General features: G+C 39.7%; 1 protein-coding gene across 5 annotated transcripts; it reads right to left on the reverse strand.

Annotated features, from left to right (window-relative positions):
- Positions 1–1,187: 1,187 nt before the first annotated feature.
- PRMT9 (protein arginine methyltransferase 9) lies at positions 1,188–20,635 on the reverse strand. 5 transcript variants are annotated; one of them, XM_053975406.1, is made up of 15 exons: positions 20,545–20,635; positions 20,372–20,435; positions 16,252–16,354; positions 15,481–15,693; positions 14,936–15,084; positions 13,857–14,093; positions 13,199–13,366; positions 12,039–12,141; positions 10,896–11,002; positions 8,766–8,958; positions 4,933–5,116; positions 3,093–3,804; positions 2,221–2,374; positions 1,697–1,819; positions 1,188–1,502 (listed from the first exon to the last, which is right to left on the reverse strand). In XM_053975406.1, exons 4-15 carry the CDS (start codon positions 15,664–15,666, stop codon positions 1,287–1,289), a joined length of 2,532 nt encoding a protein of 843 aa, XP_053831381.1. In that variant the 5' UTR covers positions 15,667–15,693; positions 16,252–16,354; positions 20,372–20,435; positions 20,545–20,635; the 3' UTR covers positions 1,188–1,286. The 5 variants fall into 5 exon arrangements, with proteins under 5 accessions (XP_053831381.1, XP_053831384.1, XP_053831382.1 ...); XM_053975409.1 differs by lacking the exon at positions 16,252–16,354; XM_053975407.1 differs by lacking the exons at positions 20,372–20,435; positions 20,545–20,635 and adding an exon at positions 16,641–16,901.
- Positions 20,636–20,844: the final 209 nt, after the last annotated feature.

The raw sequence follows: 20,844 nt of genomic DNA on the forward strand, positions 1-20,844 counted from the left end.
TATGTAGTATCAAAAACCTCTGTCCTACTCTAACTCACTTGCATTTCATTATACACTGTACCCCTTGGATAAAGGATGGTATCCAGTTACTTTATCTTCAGAAAACATGACTTTGTGTCTCTACTTTGGAAAAAAATAAAATGGAGATGTTTCCTCCACCCTTCCAAAAGCAGCTTTATTACAGCAATTTATCAGGTGCAGGTTCAGCTGAGGTTGGGACAACTCCAGCTCTAACAGTCCCTGAAGTTAAACTGAGCAAACTTTACAGAAATAAATAGAAATTTATATATAGAAATAAGTTAAATTATCTGAAATGTTTGACCTAATGAAGAGTATATAATGACTTCAGCAGGCCCAGAACTTACAGAAGAATAATTTTTGGATGGGTCTTTATACTGGCTGCTATTAAAGCAAGATCACAGAATTGCCACTTCTCCATTAAACGTATTGCACAGTAAAAAGAAGCTTAGCTACAGAAAAATCTTGGTAGCAGTCTTCCTCCTCTCTGCAGAGGTAGAATCAGTGCTGAGTTCAAAGTGTTTTTTAGTCTTCCACTTGTATACAAATTCAGTAGAAGGAACTAGTTACCTGCATTATACCAAGATGTAATGCTGTAGAAGATCAACAGGAGCACTGCAGTGACTGATGTATTTTATACACCTTTCTACAGATAAGTTGATTCCCATTCTATTCCCAGAAAAAAGTCTCCGGGGGATTCTAAAAAGTGTACCAGTTTTACCTTCCATTATACAGCCTGAGTTACCCAACAACACTCCTTTACAGCTTTTTAAAATGCTCTGTGTGCAGCACTAAATTGTGGTACTGCAGCTGGAATGCTGTTCAGTCCTCCCACAAGAGTAACATCTCAATACACTGATGTAGGAGGCTCTGGCAACTGAGAGGTTGAATCACAGTTTGAGAAACAAGGGCTCTGTCCCAAACAGCCACAGCTGTTTATTGCTGTACAGGTACCTGGATGCTTTTTTCCCCTCACTACAGCTGACCTGGTAGCAGAGCTCTGTCCCACTGCTGCAGTCACTACACGAGCCAGCAACCAGGTTTGTGCTGCAGTGAAGACAATATCTCCTCTTGCTTGGAAGGATACCCTTACAGTGCAAACTTTAGTCCACCAGTTGAACCTAAGTATCTCTTATTACAGCAACAAAACAGCCTTTTTGATCAGTAAATAAAATTTAAACTTTAATACAAAGTAACAGCAGTGTTATTCTGAACATTCCATTTATACATAGGTAATTAAGCACAAATCACTTCACACAGGACATTCTTCACCTTTTAACTGTAATGCTGATATTACTTTTATGGTGTTGGACATCAAGTACAAGTTCATCTCCAACCTGAACTGGGATGGGCTCATCCAGAACAACTGCAGCTTGTTTCCAGTGTGAGGACTCATCAGATGTGTTCAAGCTATGGTCTTCATCTAGATGGATGTGATACCAGAAGGGAATGGCAGTGACCTGGCCAGACTTACAAATTTGTACCTAAAAATATTTAAAATAATGATCAGTTATACTACTTTGTTCTTTGAAAAGGAAGTAGTTCAAACCATTTCAATCCTTTTCAGAGACAGCTGCAGAAAAATAAATCCTGTATTGAAATTGTTTAGCACAGAAGAGCAATTAAGAAGCAGTGATGCAGAAGAGTAGTTAAATGCACTTTGGGCTCCAGAACTCACCTTCACTTCTCTGCTGGGGCTGTTCAGCAGAGGGTTCATGAGATCCAGCCTTAAAAGCTCTGCTGGCTTGCTCAAGGGTACACAGGCTAACGTGGAGAGATCCAAATACACACGAACAGGTACCTGAAAGTACAGACCAGAACTTCAGGTAGCCACAGCCATTACAAAGGGAAAAGGTAGTAAACTTAATCATAACACTAAAGTTGCCCGGAATTACTGGAATGGCTGTAAGAGATAGACAAAATGCAAAATACAGCCCTGTAATCCCTTCTGAAACACTGGAATACAGTTGCCTGGGAACAGTACCAACACAGTCATTCTTCTGTACAGTAACGGGGACAGAAGTTCCATGCCACTTCTAAAACAAACATCACCCATTTTAGTTTATCTCAAGGTCCCTGTGTGGTTACAAAAATGTCTCTTGATAATTTCAACAGTTTCTTTTTATAGTTCACACCAAATCTAAACAGCTAAACAGCTGCAGCTTTGAAACCATGCCTAGAAGCCACCCACCAGATTCCTACCTTGAACTGGTTGATGAAAGGGGCTATATTAAACCCCAGGGTTGGTTCTGTTCCTTGAACAGCGCTCTCCAGCAACAGAGACTCCGATTCTACAAGCATCCCATATACCAATACATACTGTGGGAAAATCTTCCCTCCACTGTGAAGTAAACACCTGTAAAATAAGAGGGATTTCACCTGTAAAGCTAATCAATCAACAGTAATGAAAGAACAGTAAATACATTTAAGAAAGGCACATTCAGTCTTCCTCTGAAGTCAAGTGCTCCTAAGCATAACATGCCATCACTAAACACAAAGGTTAACAGTAAGGTTTCCCTAGGCCCACAAAAGGGGATAAATCCATTTCACACTTAGTTACCCATTTCCATTATTATCCTTCTCCTCTGCCTTCCTTCCCACTCCTTCTGCTGTGAGGAACAGTAGCATTGCTGCTGCCTCCCTGGCTCTTCTGACACCACGGGTTTGTCTTTTAGCAGGACCAGTTTGTTCCGATAACCAGTTGACGTGTACATGAATCTGGGCTTTTTTCAATTGGGCTAAAAGCTACCTTGGTTTTTCTTTTTTATCCTGCAAACTTCTGACAGACCAAGGAATATGATCATCCATTCATATTCTTGCATAGAAAAAAGATAAAAGAATCTGAGATGGTGAAATCATGATGCTTTTTTAAAGAAAATACATAGTATTCAATGGTCATATCAGAAACACTAGGAGGTTCAATCCAAGGGAAAATCCTTTTTCTTCAGAAGAAACATAACAGTAGTTACATACTTTCTCTACAGTAGAAATATAACATAGTTACAAGGAATATTCTTAAAATTTTTCAGATAATTACAGATTCCTAGGAATATTTTTGTCCTTTTATACTGTACCTGGATATTGCAGCCTTTTCCATCACTTCCTGCTGGATTAAACCTGATGTCTCTACAACATCCAAGATAATAATACTCCACAGTTTGTCTGATTTGGGTCTCTGTAGCACCACACTTTCTTCTTCTAAGTGGCTGAGCCAAAACTCTAATGTTTCCTTAGGGAAATGGTTTGCTTCTGCAATGGCATGAAGTGCTGCCTGGTGCTGATCTTTCTCAACAGAACTGTAGGCTCTAACTGGTCCAAGCTTGCCAGCTATAATTGGCAGGATGGAGAAGCCTTCAGATACATCTAAAATGTACAAAGCATCAGGATCCACACCTAGAGAGCTCATGTTTTGATGCTCTTGGAGGTTTGTCCCACTGCCATGTCCATCGACATCCATGGAGTGCAAGTCCTTACTTGGATTTAATGACAGCAGCACTTTGCTCATGGCAGCTTTAAAGCATTCATGGTAAGCTATGTCATTCAGCAGGGCTATTTCTGTGGATTCCAGCACACACACTGGAGCGCTGCCATCCTGTTTGGTGCTTGTCTGAAGTCCAGCCAGAGCATTACATAATTCAGCCTCATTGCCCAAACTCAGTGTGTCATCTCTGTCACTGAAATCCATCCCACACTCTGAAGGCAAAGAAGAAATCTTCTGGATCTTCAGGTAGCAATCTTGGCAGCAAACTTCCATCATCACAGTATCTCCAGTCTTCACAGAATAATCTTGGCAAAAGAGCATTAAAAAAAGTCATGTCAGTTACAGACACATCACTGAAGATCCTTAAGGTGCTTGAAACAAACCAACCCACCCACCCTATTATCTCATTTGTTCATATCTGTGCCACAATACGAGGACATCAAACCATTAGAGTGCATGCAGGGTAGGGTGACTAAGATAGAGCGAGGCCTCAGGGGAAAGACTTCCAAAGAGCAGCTGAGGGCACTTGTTTTGTTCAGCCTGGAGAAGAGCAGGCTGAGGGAAGATCTCACCACAGTCCAGAACCTCCTCAAGGGTGCAGTGGAGGAGAAGGTGCTGATCTCTCTCAGAGACGGCACATGAGGAAATGGAATGAAGCTGCATCAGGGAAGTTCACATGGGACATTCAGAAAAGGTTCTTCACCCACAGGATTATCAGTCATTGGAACAGGTTCCCCAGGGTAGTAGTCACAGCACCAAGCCTGCCAGAGTGCAATGAGCACCTGGATAATGCTCTTAGACAGGTGATTTAATTTTAGGTAGTCCTGCAAGAAGCAGGAAGCTGGACTCTATGATCCTTATGGGTCCCTTCCAGCTTGAGATATTCTAACATTCTAGGAAACAGGAAAATAGAAGGTGGGTGAATAGTGAGTAGACACTGTTAAAGATTACACTGCCAATGTCTGTATGTGGAGAGTATTCAAGTTGAATCACACGTGGGGTAAGGGGTAGGTAGGAATGGTTAGTAGTTTTGGGTAGTTTTGGGTTTGTGGCAGTAGCAGCTAGCAATTCCTACCTCACCTTGCCCCCCTTCCTCTCCTAAGCTGTATGTTCACCAAGTGAGCCAATAAGTAGCCCCACTTTTTGGAGATGCTCCACAATGCATTAAATTCAATACAGAAAAAAATCCCAACTTAATGAAAAGCTTTCTCCTCGATCTCATCTGCTTAACAGCAAAGTCCCACAAACAAGCCCCGATGAAGAGACTGTGCTCTACAGACCAGAAACATGATCAGCTACTTGCTGTTGAACTTCCAAGCCTATTTAGACTTCCTAATCTCTGAGGTAAGCTACTTATCAAAATGGAAAAAAAAAAAAAAACCCAAAATGAAACCAAGTGAATGTACCACAACAAGCAGACCCACAGGACATACCGAGGAGGCCCTGCACAGGATACACAGCCTGCTCCCAGCAAGTTTCCTCACTGGGACTTGTAGATAGAGAATGCTCATCATCAAGCTGCAGTACAAACCACACCACAACAGCATCCAGTATTCCTCCTTCAGTGACTGGCAGGCTGAGCTTCCAGGGCTTTCTAGCTGCCAAGCCTTTCAGCTCCTGACCAAAGCAGAAAGAGAAAAAACAGTGGGGGAGTGTATTTCCAGAAATAAAAATTTGGTTTCATTAAACTAAATAATCCAAAATTTCTGCACCAATGCATGAGGGCACCCAACAAACACTTGAAGTTACCAAGCCTCTACAATACCAATTATCATTAGTACTCATTAGCATAGGAACTGTCTTCCCACATGCAAGAGCCATTTCTCTCATGGACAGCCTGCATCCGTGAGAAGCAAACATGCCTACAGCTAAGAACACACACATTTAAACCCACTGAAAACTGCAAGAAAGACTTCAGACTGGCAGGGCTTGCCTTACAGGAATGAATAAAAACAGAGCCAGGCTTTTGGCTGAACTCAAGCCAATGCTCAGGCACATGTTTCACTAAAAGCTGTGTTCAATCAGCTCTAGAAATACTGTGTACTGTGAATTTGCTCAAACACAGGCTTGCAGAGTCATTATAAAAACAGGAAGTCAAACATCTTTGAGGGTGTTTTATCCTCTATCTGGGCTAGGTAGGCCTTGTGTAAAAGCTCAGGCCTGTACAATCTCACTGCTGGGACGACCTTAAGATCCATCCTAAAGGGATCATTTATAAATTCCCCAATACTCCTACAAAGTTTTGAGTACATAACAAGAACTAAGTCTTTTTCCATGTACAATTTATTTTTCTCAGGAATTGCCTTCTGCTACCAACATTCACAAGCACAAAAGGACCAGCACTAATGTTTTAGTTACAGCATAAACCAATTAACATAAGGTCAAGCACAAAGGACCAAAGGTTCTCTCAGTCACAGCCATTCTGCTTAGTAATAGCCCTTCCAAAACATTTATCAACTTCCTGACCTGCTTATGTCAACACTTGTTCTCTTTACATTTCAATCTTAAAATACACATGGCAAAAGAAAAGTTCATGTCCTGCTCTGAGGACAGGACTAGCTGTCACGTGCTGGGTTTCTTATTCTTCCCTCTTCATTTTGTGCTCTCCAAGAGCTTGTCTATCCCTCTTCTCACAACTGGCATGGCTGAACAATGGGCAAATTAAAATTACTGAATGATAACAACGTTCATAGTAAGATCACACTGCTCTTCAACAGAAGTGCTTTGCTGCCAGTCATCCTTTTGGTACCTCCTCAGCTAGTGAAGGGAAGAGTAGTCAGTTGAAGTTTTGCCCATTGAAATAAGACAGCAAGAGCACAAGCATGCATCTGGTTCTTGGTTTCTTGGAAGCTGGAGATGTATAGAAGCGTATTTGATATTAGAAGTATTCTTCCTGATTATTCCTCAACAGCAGCAGGCCCAAGATTCTCATTAAGTGAGTTCTAGTAACTGCAGTGGTACATTGCCATCACTTACAAACCCATTTCATTTCAGCTTATTTTGGCTTTCCCTGCTCTCTGCCATGCTGCTTAACCCATATTTATTTCTCACATTTACCACTTTATAAACCTTCTTCTATTTTTTATGCCAATTGCAGATTTAAACAGCCGTAGCATATCAGGATGGCAATTTATCAAGTAGTCTTGTTAAGAGAAAGCAAAGGAAATAAAGCAATGGCACAGGAATAGGCAGTGAAACCCCAAAATTATTCAATGCCACACGTCCTCTGAATGAGAAAGACCTACAAACAGAAGGAAAATCTACAGCAAGAACGCAGTTATCAAGTTTCCTATGTCTTGATCCACAATTTCTCACATATTCCACACCACAACTTCTCATGAAGGATTAGGAAGAGCCAAAATCTGTAACTGTTGGCAAAAGCAGAGTTCCTTTAGGGCCTGAAAGTGAGACTGAGCTTTAATTACTGGCTGCAGAGGTAAACACTTCCCCTGCCAGTGGCACTGATCTGCTGCCAGCAAACATGCACACAGGTAGCAAGTGTAATTACAGCCACACCTCATTCCCCTGCCTGGGAGGGACTGAGCTGCTGCTGCTAATAACAGCAGTAATAAAGTAATCACCATAAAGCAGCTGCTTTTTTGAAATTATTATTATTTGTGAATTTTGGCTTATTATTTCTCTGATCTGTACCAATGTCTTTGAAATCTCCTACAACTCAGTTTGAAAAACACTTGTACTGTATTTTAAGCCTTCTTCTCAGTTCTGCCAGTTTAGGTCTGGACAGTTAGCACAAGCAGAATAAATGCAACATCCCTCTAGTTCTTTGAAATAGGAGTTTAGAAAATAGGTCTTACAAAATTACCTTACTAGTGCTAAGTGATTTCTTACCTGAATTTCTGTTCTTAATTGGTAATTCTGCTACTGTTTTTAAGTTTAGGAGGATTTTTTCCTATTACAACAGGAACAAAGACAATTTTTTCTCATTTTTAGCTGCATTGATTGAACATCCAGGTATGGCCATGACACAACACATTAAAAAAAAACCCCAAAACAAAAATCCATGCTGGAAGCAATCTACCAGTGTTTGTAACTGCCACATTTGCCCAGTGAAAAAGTAACAACAAACAGTAACCAAGGATTCCCAATCACATTAGTGACTCATAACAGAGGCCTTTCTTCCTTTTTACTTAAGCTATCTTAACATTTCATGACAGGAGCACTCCATTAGTCTGACCAAAACTTCAAAGGAACACTTCTGAAACATGATTTAAAGAATAACACTGTTCTTTACTCTTTAAAACTATCTTTACATGTTTGCTAGCAGGCAGATGCTTAAGAACAGACATCTCTCAGATGAGAGCAATAGTTTCTTATTGACGCTGGAAGCAGAAGCAACATTAGGTAGGTCACAGAGATTGCTCCCAACAGTATACTGAAGAGCCTTGTCTTATTTCATTTTTCATCTCAGGATGTCAGACAAGCCAACTAGGAAAAGCTATTGATTCAGAAACTGCAACTCCTGGCCAAGCAGCAGCCAAGAATCATTTCGTTTATATAACAGAATCTATTTTAAGCTCTGACTCAATGCCAGCTCCTCACCACAGGTCAATGAGCAAGAAGCACACCAGAGATCAGATGTATCATCTTTTTAGCAAGCTCAGCTGCAGGGGCTGAGCTCCTTGCCTTCCAGTTCAGGCCTACACATACAAATGTATTTTGTGCTAAATACACACAATTATGCTACTAGATTTTAGAATGCCCTGTTACAGAAATACCCTAAGATACAAAGGAGCTGAAGTGTGGAATCAAATGGTTGAATAGAAAAAATTCTTCATCTCCTCTTTTACATTTACCCACTAACATTTACATTTTTATGCTAGATGGAAAAATACAGCCTTTCTCCTGTCTTCAAGAGCTTTATGAGGACTGACTTTAGAGAAATAAACTAAGTCAGCTCCACAACTGCATAAATCATTTAGGATGGATCTCTTGCATCCTTCCTTCCCCTCCCCTGTACTAAGGCTGGTAGCTGTTTGATCTTACACTGAGGCAGTTTTTAAAGTTCCCTAAGCTATGCCCAATAACAAAAAAAACTCCACCTTCAAAAAAATTACAGACTGTCATCTGAGGAACCACATCACCACACAACCACACAAGCATCAAAACCAGCAGAGCATTTCAGAGCAGCCCTACCAACTTTGCACTTGTGAACTGTTCTGAAGTTGAACCCAGAACCAAATGATATATATGGGACTTTTACTGCCGTAAAAAGATTACTTAAGAAGGGTGTAAGAAAAATCGTTACCTGCAGATCGTTGAAATCTACTGTCATGACTTGACAGGGTTCTGTGAGGGCTCTGTAACCCCCAGGAATACGACTGAGCTTCTCGGTGGTGTAGGGCTCCACAGTTTCCTCTGAGCCAGCAGCAGTGTATGTGGGACTGAAGAACTGCACTGAATTTGACAAGCACACACCAGCAATTTCTTGCATTCCCACTCTGGGAGTAAAGGCAAACAGAGGAGAAATTAAATTGCAAGTAATTTGACCAAAAACCTAAAGGAAATTCTCTCCAGGCTGACTAATTATTTTTAAATGTAGAGAGTGTTAGAATAGAGAAGTTAAAAAACACTAAAACAATTCTGTGGGGTTTTTGTCATGTTCAGAGCAGCTCTAAAGCGCAGAATATGCACCTCACTTTCAAGAATCAGAACTGAATGCTGTCATGAGAAATGAAGGAAAAGCTCAATACATATTAAGAATTTCACTATATCCTAGGAAAAACCCCAATAACAATCAGAGCACAAGCAATGAAGTGTAACTTAAAATTGCTGAAAGAATGGGGCAGAATACAAAGTAGAAGATCAGATCAGGCACAAAGAGATGGCTGTGATATGCAAGATTATCAACAATTGGACTGAAAGGGGATTTTCTCTCTCAGCAAGATGAATCAGCATTTGATGATAAATTAAACACACTTTTAAATGTACTTCAGGAAAAAAAAATCATGTGTTCATTCAATTCTAGGCTCTTTGTCTACTTCTAACCACTTAAAAAAATTAAAGCATGAGGAAAAGCTCAAAGAAAAGTTGTATTAATTGTTCAAGGCAGAAACTGTGCTAGATTATATAAAAATCATGAGAAAAGAGATACTTCCACACTGCTATTTTATTAGGCCTCCTGCTCAGAAAAAAACATCCAAACCCCAAAGCTTTCCTGTAGATTGTGAAAACACTTGAGTTAATGTGAAGGCATGAACATCAGAGTAATTCAAAGAGATCTGTGTAGTTTCAATCTGAGAACATCAAGTGTTTTGCATAAAAAACTTTACTTGTTAAAATAATCTTAAATATTCTTACTGGAGCAAAAAGGGATCTCAAACTATAAAGGCAAGAAATTTAAAAGTGACTTTTTTTTTTTCCTACAGCATATAATTTGTGACAATCACCTCAGTCCTGCTAATCACCTGACCTTAAGCTATTAAAATGGAACATCAATTCAACAATCCTAAGTTCACAGCAAATTAACTTTCACTCTATTTAAATTTTGTAAGGAACAGTCGATGCCCAGTTTCAAGGCCAAACCTCTTCTAACTGATGAATAATTAACTTATAAAAGAAACATATAAAAGAAAATATTCTGTGACCATCTACCATGGGAATTTCTTTCTCCTTCTGGCTACTGTCCAGGTCTACTGTATTAGAGAAATCACTGATGCAGCCTGGCTGTTTCTCATCCAGTGCACTGGAGCTCCTCTAGAAGTCAGTATTTTCTCTAATCTACAACAATATTAATCCTAAACAAAATACCCCAAGTCCAAACCTCTCAGACAGAGACTGTCTCCATACAATGATAATGTTCTAAAAGATTAGAATAAATATGAAAGTAATTGATACACAGTCAGAACTGGTCCCAGCAAAGAAACTCTACTGTATGCCAGTTCAGAATTAGGCAAAAGACATTCAGACAGATAAAGACAGCTGGGGTTATCACCACATAGGCTTTACAGGGGTTAGATCCAGGGCTAGATCCAGAAATGAGGTATGGAGCAGATTATAAAGAGGGTAAAATGAGGATAAAGGCCAAGCGTTAATCTAAGAATCTCCAATTCAGAAATTGAGAAGTAATTTTACTAGGAAGGAATTAAATTTCTTTAGCATGTGTTAGAAGCAGGTATTTCAGCATAACTGTATGATTAATGGGTCCAGAAAAGCTGAACTTCAAAGGGGTAGGCTGGTGGGGCAAAAAAAAAAATAAAAAAGACAGCTTGGAAAAGGGGTGGGGATGGTGAGAGCATAAATCTTTTTTGTTAAACAGATAATCAGCCATTCAAAAAATAAAGAGGAAATTAAATGAGGAGTGGCCAATAAAAACAACCAGTCTCTCTTCCCAAATAAAAAAAATGTGGGTTCAAGCTGTGCTAGAATTTAAACACACCTGTGATGTCTACGTATCTCTTTGCATTCCACTGCCATCCCAAATATTGTAGCACTTGCAGGAATAACTCTGCCATAGTCTCCAGCATTAATGTCTTGGTTTTTAGGCTGTGAAAACATGAACAACAACATGCAATGAGACAGTGGCCTATTTCTACCATTACTGAAAGGCTTAAATTACATATTAGTGAGCCATTCAAGTGAAAGTCAAAACATTGCTAAATTCTTAGTGACTGGTAAAATCACTAGTCTTCGGCATTGTGCTGACCATTAAAGGAGTTTTTAAAATACAGTGTCTCAATATAACCAGGCATCAGCTTTATTCTTCAGTCTACTACTTCCTCTGTGTAACTCTAACGAAATGCAGATTGAAAACCACTGTTAGACTATACTTCAACATTCGAGGACTTTTCCGTTATGCATCATTCCTGTACTTAACACTAGAGGTCATCAGTTTCAACTCAGTACAACACAAAAGGTTTCAGACAGCTAAAACTTTTTTTAAATGAGTTGGAATCAAGACAAGGACAAAATAAAAAGAAGTCCTTCTATTAGGAAGAATATTAGCTTAACAGAGATTAGGCTATGTAAGACTCCCTGACATATTACTTTGCTTAATGTACTAGCAAAACCACAAAATATAAACCAAAATCTGAGACCCAGAAGAATTGCTCAGTCTCCCAAAAAAGTTCAAATCAGCAAAAATAAATTAATTTACCAAATTATAATTGACTATTCCCAAATGTTACAATGAAAAATAACTACTGTAATTCAGCATTTTCTGCTTAGACTGACTGTATACTTAAAATCTACACAAACCCCTTTGCTGTTACCTACAAAGATGGGGGACAAAAAAGATTTAAAATAAATGAATGAACAGTGATTAAGAGTGAACCATCTGTGATGAAGAAAGGTTACATCAGGGAAACATGCTTTGCAAGTACATGCTTACTCAGAACACAGAGCTCACAGAAGTACAATGTAAGTTCTGCCTCACTGCCACTCACCAAAATCAAATTCATGGAGCAAGCCCAGATCACTCATTTTTAGCATACCAAAAGGAATGAAATATTTACAAGACAACTGTTTCTCATTCCCATATGTCTGGAATGTGTGCACATGCACAGGTACCCACATCACCTACCTTTGGTTGTAAAAGCAGATGTTCCCAAGCATGTATCAAGCTCTCCACAATTCCTTCTCCAAATAAGCCAGCATCGACTGTTTCTGTGACAACCAGGGAAACTCTAGACAAGAAAAATATGATATATAACAAACACTCCTGTCAACAATCAATCATTCCTTTAAAGAAAAATCCCCACCATACCAATATGAGCTCAGAGCAAAACTTTTACTAGGAGTTTCAGTACATGTGGACTATTTAATTCTTCAAAAAAATTATGTGTTTTGAATTGTTGTCAGAAGTTATTGAAGATGCAGATAAAAGAGAGCAAATATTGAGCAAGAATTTACTGTAAAGCTTCTTGCTCAGCATTTATAAATAAGTTGTGTGGGAAGAATCTAGACAAAACAGGAAGATGTTTCAGCCTGGGCACACAGCCAATGATACTGCAGAATATATATTTTGTGCAATAGTATGTACTCATGCATGTGTATAAAAAGGAATTAAAACCCCCAAAACTATAATCAAAGCACAAAAAAATTCCTAACAGACTAACAACCCTAAATCTTAAATCCTCTGGAATTAAATGAAAAAACACATGCTGTAATAAGAGGAGACATTTCCAGAACAGCAGTAATTTATTTATTAATAGCTGACATCTCGTAACTCATTATATACATTAAAGGGATACATATATTACAGTAGCTTAGCTGACACAATAAGACAAGGCTTGATTGGCCTAAACCAGGAGCTTCATCATTTCAGATCATGAGCCTGTACCATCACCATAAATTTATTAAATGTTAGTAACTCGATCCTATTCAAGGATCAGAGGCTGCAGAAGTGAGCCACAAGATCTCAGAAGTATAAAAGTGTGTTAAAATTACTTTTATGACATAGCAATCTAATTTTTTTTCCTGTTGCTGCCCCGAAGCTCGAACCATCACAGAATTAAACTCCTTAATTTACGAAACTGTTGATCTACCAAAAGAAATCAGGATGACCTGAAGATGATGTTGTCATTTCTGCTCTTGAAACACATAAAAGATACAGAGAACTTTCACACATTATGAGCAATATCACAGAAGTGTTACTTCCTGTTTAGGTCACAAGACATTTCCTATTTTCTTGAAATGATGAGCAAACTCAAAATACCATCAGAAGAGAAAGCAACAACATACCTTTCAGGCATGTGCTTTGGAATTTCTATATCAAGTGACTTCAAATGCAGAAGTTTGATCTCTCTTTCCATTTTATTTGCTGCCACCACATCACGGGCAAGTTCATACATGGTTTTGGATAATTCGCAGGCATAGACAAAAGATGCTCCCGCCCTTTTTGCAAACATACTGAAAAATAAGAATCAGGGGTTTTCCCCTCCTCCACATCTGCTTCATATTTCAAGGCTAAAAACCATCCTTAGATTAACTGGTATCTCTTGTGTTAACACTGATATTGCACATATTGATATCCTCTTGATACGATATCAGCAAAAAAAACCACCACAGTTAGCATAAGGACACTCCCTCAGCTATGCTGAATCCACTCTTTACAGTCAATATTTAAAGACAGGACAAATAACATTACAACTTCAAAACCCATGTGAGTAATTCAATTTCAGCAGCACTTACTGGCACAAAAAGCATCTGCAACAAATAACCAAAAAAGGTTCAAAAAATACTACTCCAGACTCACTGGCTTCTGAAAGCTTTGCTTGCTTTTTTAAGTTCTGTCTCCATAAAAGGATCAAAGCAGTTATTTTTTCCACTCTCGGCCAAATTTTGTCAGGCAACCAATACTTTTCCATTAAATTCCTGTGAAACGTGCATTGTGGCATACCTCAAAATTCCTGTTCCTGTTCCGATATCCAGGACAGATTTGCTCCCTGAGCGCACAGCGCTCTCAATGGCCCTGAGGTAGGTGAGGTTCCTCTTGGCATCGTTGAGCATGATGAAGTGCCAGCGCTCCACCAGCCAGTTTGCAACGCGGTAAAAATTCTCCTTGGCGTCGGCAAAGTCGGGGTTGAGCTTCACTGCTTTATGAAAATAGCCAGCTGCTTCATCTCTGAAGCCCATTCTAAGAGCAAAAGTGACAGAGAGAAAGTATGCATGCAGCTGTGAACATCTGAGGGTCTGTAAAGAAGTCTTATGTCAGCTAAAAGACAACAGAAATAGTCAGAAAAATCATCTTTAGAAAGAGTGCCATTACTTTATGAAAAAGAATGATTTATAGCTTTATATCAAGCCACTGTAAAATGCCAAGCCAGCTCAGAAACACCATTGTGTGCACCAACCTTTATACACTATTACATCTTTTGACAAAGTAAAACAGGTTTTATTTACAAAAATTCACTGCAACAACATGACAGCAGCAGCTCTGCAATCCAGTCTCTCAGATACTCCAGAGAATGCTATAAAACTGTGGATACTCTATTTAACTGGAACATCCTGCAAAACCATCGAATTTTAAGTTGCCAGCTTTTGCATTAAGTGCCAGTTTTGAAAAAAGAAATTAAAAGAAACCAAAAAAGAAATAAAATTGTGACTCTGAATCAAGTTTTAATGATACCTACAGCATAATCTCAAATCAGACAGCACTGAAAAAAGCCCTAAATCTATAAAATATTTGTATACATTTTAATACAGTGCTCACAGAGGTGTTCCTTTAAAACAAAGAAATTACAGAAAGGAAACCTAACTAAAAGCACCTGGATTATGATCTATGATTTCACTCTTAAAATTCCAGGCTTAAAAGACATGAGCAACAACAAAACATGGTGGCTTTTTTTTCCCCCACTTTTGCTGTGATTAACAACATTTATTTTAGCACTGGCTACTCTTTTTAAGCTATTTAAGACAAACATGTGCTTGTATTCACAACATGACCCTTACAAAAACTGAGTATACATCACTGCAAACCTGAAGAGATGTTCTCCCATGCTGTTACAGATCACTTCATCATTGGGATACAGTTCAAGCGCTTGTTCATAGCAGTTAAACAGATCTTGAATCCGTGCCAGAGAATCCAGTTCTTCTGCCCATTTAAAGAGAGTAAACTGAAATGTCTCCTAGAAAATAAAGCACAGAGCACCTCAGTGAGTTGCCAGAAGTAGGGAACTGAACCCTGAAAACATCTGGAGGGGTCCTGGCATACACCTGGACACCCACACACGAGGATCAGCACTGAGAGCCTGCGTGTATATATTAATGCATGCTCCAATTATAACAATGTCCTGTTTTTATTAAATGCCATTGACATACAGTGACTAAAAGAAGATTCTATGAACTCCCTTCATACAGAGCTTATTAAAGAAGTCATTTGCCATCCCAATTATTACTGATTTTCCAATTCTGTCTTCAATAAAAGCAAAAATCAGTTACATGTAACAAATCACAAGACATGTCACAAAGACCTCAAGAGAATTAGAATAAATAAAATTCCAAGTAATTCAAAGAGCACTTACTTTGACAGTAGTTTTTAACTCAGGAGCTAGATTTAGGACCAGGAGATAGTGAGCATATGCAGTTCCAAAATCCTGGTTCTCCAGGCAATGCTGAGCACTCTGCAAAGATCTGGAAACCAATTCCCGTCTGCTGGCTTCTCGGCCACCCCTGTGGTTAGAATGAAGTTTGGCATTGGAGTTGGGCATTCTGAAGGATGTAAATACTCACTTATTCTAAAAAAAAAAAAAAAAAAAAAAAAAAAAAAAAAAAAAAAGGAAAAAAAAAAGTCACACATACTGTAGGTCAAAACACTTGTACAGAAAGTTGACAGATCAAAAAACATTTCAGTTTTCACTGGCATTTAGTAAAGATGTCTCTCCTCCCACCAAGTCCTAAAGATTTAGAAACATCTTTACACTACTGATAATTCCATCAGCTCTGAGTGTTCGTCATTCAAAAGTTAAGTGTGTACATCTAAGCTAAACCAGGTGTCCTGGGAACAGATTACATTTCTGGCTTTGTAAAATTTATTTTCATGACATTTTAGCATGTCTCTGACCAAACAGTTTTGTACACTGTAAGTTCATGCACTCAATAAATTTCACAGTCAGCTACAAAATCTGCAGGTTAAATTTCTTCTCCTTGAACAACAGCATCTTCATAAAGCAAAATCTCACAGAAAGAGCTAAAGAGTTCACAGTTTATTTTAGACAAGGTACCACGGCTATCTTTTCCCTTCAGAAAACATTAAAAAGGGCGACCAGAACCAATCTGCACATTTTTATACTTGCCTGTGTTACCTCTGTAACTTTTAAAGGTACTCAGGCGAGAACGGCTATGGTATGTAGAGACGGGTCCCAAAGCTGAAGAACACGAAGGTTTCGCGGAGAGGGACTGCAAGGAACACAACACCATCACGACTAGACTTTTTCTTTTCTGTTTTCTTAAAAAAATAAAGTAAAATAAATAACAAAACGCAGACCAAAGCTTGGCCACGCAAACGCGCGCCCCGGGACGCGCAGAGCCGGGGAGGCCCCGCCGCTCGCATCGGGGCCGGGGCAGGGCGGCCGAGGGGCCGCAGGGCTCCAGGCGCTGCCCCACGAGGCGCTGCCGCAGGAGGGGTGCCCCGGCAGGCTGCGGGGGGAGGTGGGGGCTTCCCCTGCTCCGGGACATCACCTACTCCAGGGCCATCCGTCACGGGCTCCAGGGCCACCTGTCAGCGGCGGTGTGCGGGGCGACGCTCGCAGGCCGCGGCCATAGCGCTGCCGGGCCGGAGCCATGGCGCAGGCGCCGGGCGGGAGTCAGTGCTGTGGGATAAAGGTGTTTCCATTACCCACGTCCTCTGGCGGCCCGCGTCCAGCCCTCTGGGAGCTGGCAATGCAGCTCGTGCTAACGCAGGGCTGTGGGAGGGATCCGCAGCCATGCCCAATGCGGGCCCTCGGCGGTCCGTGCTGTTCGGGGCTGCTCGGCCAGCACGAAGAAGGCACCACCTTAAATCCTGCCCAGCGCTGTGTAGGCACTGCCTCCCTCCCCTGCCCTGTAGTCACGGTGCTCCTGACTCTTAGTTTTAATTCCGCTCCTGGTTAAGTCCCGGGAACTTCAGATGAGAACAACACAAGTCATAAACAAGCTTTTCTTGAACCTCTGATTGGCAGCTGTGCTCGGCAGCAGCAGATCGCGAGGAGCAAAATCCAGAGCTTTGCTCTACATCTGAAGTTCCATATCCTGCTCCCTCCCATACTTGTGCCACCACCTACCTTCCCTGTGGAGCTGTCTGCTCCAGGGAACAGCCCCATTCAGAGCCCTGCAGCGCAGCTCTAAAAAGGCAGAGTTCATTCGGTCATGTCCTACTTCTGGGACAGGAACAGGCCGTGGCATTGTTTACTAATTATGAAGCGTTTGGGAGCTGCTCATCTTTACTTTCCCGTTTTAAAGCATGAATGCAGCTCTTCCATGCTTTTACAGCTGTGGATATTGTGTGTGCTGTTGAACACACCCTTTTTAGAAACAAATGAGCATTGTGTAAAAATGCCAGGCCAGCATTTTGAACGAGATGAAAACAGCACATACGGAGCTGTGCTGGAGCACGGGTCTAAATGGAACACGGTAGCAGCTAAACTGTTGAGTTGTGCTTGCAAAAATATAACTGGTAAAGCACTTGGACTGAATGAGAATCTCCAAGTATCAGTACCAAAAAGAATCAAATCCTTCATATGAGGATTGAGCTCCAAAGGAGGATATAATACCTTATTAAATCAACTTTTTGGTTGGTATCAACAAGCCTTCATTCAGTTTTGAAAGGAAAAAAAAAAGCTGTGAACTTTAAATTAGTTACAGATAGGGAAAACCTTCTTGGAGTTTGGCTTAATGATGCTTTCCAGCTACACGATGACAATATGAAGCAAAGGAAATGTTAGCACCTGTGGGACATCAGGAGTGAGAAGGAGAGAAAAAACACAATGCAATTATCATCTGTGGTCAGTGAGGTGTAACAAGAGCTGGACTGTACCAAATACTGTAATGGGCAATTATCTCGTGGTTCTCCAAACTAATTCAGCTGTATTTTTTGTCAGAGCAAATAAATGCTAGTGGGTAGCATAAATTCTTTATAGTGCCCATTTTTAAGCTAAATTAAATAGTACTGTGTGCTAATTTGACCCATTTGTGAAGATTACTAAAATATGGCAGTGTAAAATCCTTGGAATTCACAAGAGTCCATTCATTTCAAAGGCTGGGAAGGATGCTTGTTAATTTCATACTCACAACTTTTTGATGGAACACTTCAGGAAAAAATGGCCCCAGGATTCAATGCTTTGTAACACTGACAAAACATACAGCTGCTTTCTAAAATAATTTGTTGGGTAAAGCTTGTACTGTAAAGGAGTGCCAGAAAGGAATGCCCATCAGAGATATACATGATTTCCATAATAATCATCAAAGTGGCTAGCAGTAGAATAAATAATGTTGGTCTGCATCGTGGGTGGTTGCAGACCAGTCTGTTTACATATATGAACTGCTGATGGACGAGAGGAGAGGGAGCATGCAGCCTCGAGGTATCTCACTTATTCATCTGACCCCTAAGGTCTTGCAAGTCAACCATGATGACATAGTCATAAGCAAGATGGGAGTTAGAAGGAAACTCTTTAAATCCTCTATTAAACCCATGACAGGCCTAACAGAGGTATAAGTGCTTAGACAAGACAAAAAATTGTAATTCCTTGGAAGGCTGCTGTTGCTAATGATGTTTTGAACAACACAGCTGTGTATTGGAAATGGTGGGAGCTGATATCAATGCTCTGTAACGAAACAGCAGTAAAACTGCAAGTTAAATTTACTAATTTAACTGTTAAATTCACAAATTCACCCGTCTTTCCTTAACATGCAGCCCGGAGATACAATCAGCCACGCATCAGAATATCATCTTTCATAAAAATCAGAATGGTGATCTGAAAAGAACATGAGGAAGGTAAGATGGAAAACATATGATATGCTGGCATATGCCTATTGTATAAAATGACTTGAAGAGGGTATTTCCTGAAACCATGCTTGCAGTGAATGGCAAAGGAAAATACCAAAGCAAAGAAAAATACACAGTTTATGGACAGGATATTGCTACAGCTTCACATAGTCAATCTGTGTAATAGTCTCTTAAAGAAGGCTACAAGAAGGCTGTAAAATTTGATGACCTTGAGTAAGGAGTGGCAGAAAAGCAGAGATTTTTCTGATACAAAGCCACTTCAAGCCATAATTAATGGTAAAAGGACAACTCCTTTTAATGCTCATTATATAGGTAACTGTTGTGCATAAATTAATAGGTTATTTTTATTTCTCCTCAGTGTTCCATCTTTTGTTTTAAATCACAATTCTGCTGTTTCAGATGAGACAGTATTTTGAACTGGTGGGTCAAATTTAGGAAGACATATATTTAATAACTGGTCGTAGGAATCCACTATGTTGTCTTGATTAACTGCATAAAGAATGTAGAATTTCAATTTAGTAATGAGTTTACTTTCTTGTTTTATTATATAAATAGAAGTTGACTGCCTTTATTCTGGGAAAAAAATGTGTTATTTTAATGTATTTCTGTTGGACTGACAACTCTTTTTAGCTGCAACTAGAAAGGAATACATTTTTACTTCACATGATTGAGGCAGGTGGACCAATTTCCCCTGATGGGCCTGTCATGGTAGGACAAGTCTACATTTCAGACCTGCTGCATTTTTTTTTTGCCAGCTAAAAAAAACAGGATTAAGACAAATATTCAATAAAAAAAATTATTTGAGTGTAGGCAGCTCCACACAAAGCATGGGACCCCACTATGTTACAACACGTCAATGGAATTATAATACGGAAATTAAAATAACTAAAAACAACCATGAAAAATATTATTCTAATGCTGAAGACAACTACAAAACAAAGCAAACAAACTATCCATGGAAGGCATACCTATATTTGAAATGCTGCTCTGGTATTCTAAACCGAGATAACAATTGTTTGTTATTTGTTTAAGGCGGTTTTCTTTTTCTTTTAAAATTTTTTTTAAACTGATTTTTGAGTAGCATAGAAACTTCTCAGCTAAGTAGTTTTAGAAAATAAGTATCGGCAGATAATGTGATCTAGCAGGTGGAACACTTGGCTGAAAAACTGAATGTTCAGGATTAGCTCACAATAGCCCCTCCTGGTCTGCTGTGATTTCAGGCAAATCATCTGCAGTTTAGGTAGCATCTCATTTGGAGGGGCCACATTCATTTTCAGACTACTTTCAGAAACTACACTTACCCATGAGCTTTCATGTCAAGCCCCTTCTCCTGCCCCTGTCTTTACATAATTGTGTTTTCTTACCATTCTTATCTACATGAACAATGAGGACATTATCTTTCCCTTTGATCATGAAATTCTGTGTTTACTCACTTGAGCTCGGTGATTGCTGCCAGAGGAGTAACACACATCCTCAGTCTGGTTTCTGAAGCAGGCTCTGAAGTGGACAGGTATTAAAAAACCCAGATGTTTGCAAAATTGAATACTACCCCATATACAGCTTTATGAATAGGAGTAATTAAAAATGAGATTTGTAAAGTGCCCACCTATTTCCATACTTGACTTCTCCAGGTCAGTGCATGGGGTCATACACAAAAAGCTTGATAGTTACACCACCAGTTATCTTCATCTCAGGCATGCAGTTTAGACTTTACTGTGGACCCAACAATAATACATTTAATTAATACCAAAGATCATTGCTTCAAATGGAGAGGGAACCCAATCTGCCAAAATACAGAAAAAAACTAGATTGAATTGACTCCCACATGACTAAAATATATATACCCCCACCAAACATCTGAGAAAGTTCCACAAAAGCACTCTGAATTGCACTACTGTCAAACCAT

This window comes from Vidua macroura, chromosome 4 (assembly GCF_024509145.1).
Source record: "Vidua macroura isolate BioBank_ID:100142 chromosome 4, ASM2450914v1, whole genome shotgun sequence".
In the NCBI taxonomy this organism is placed as follows: domain Eukaryota; kingdom Metazoa; phylum Chordata; class Aves; order Passeriformes; family Viduidae; genus Vidua; species Vidua macroura.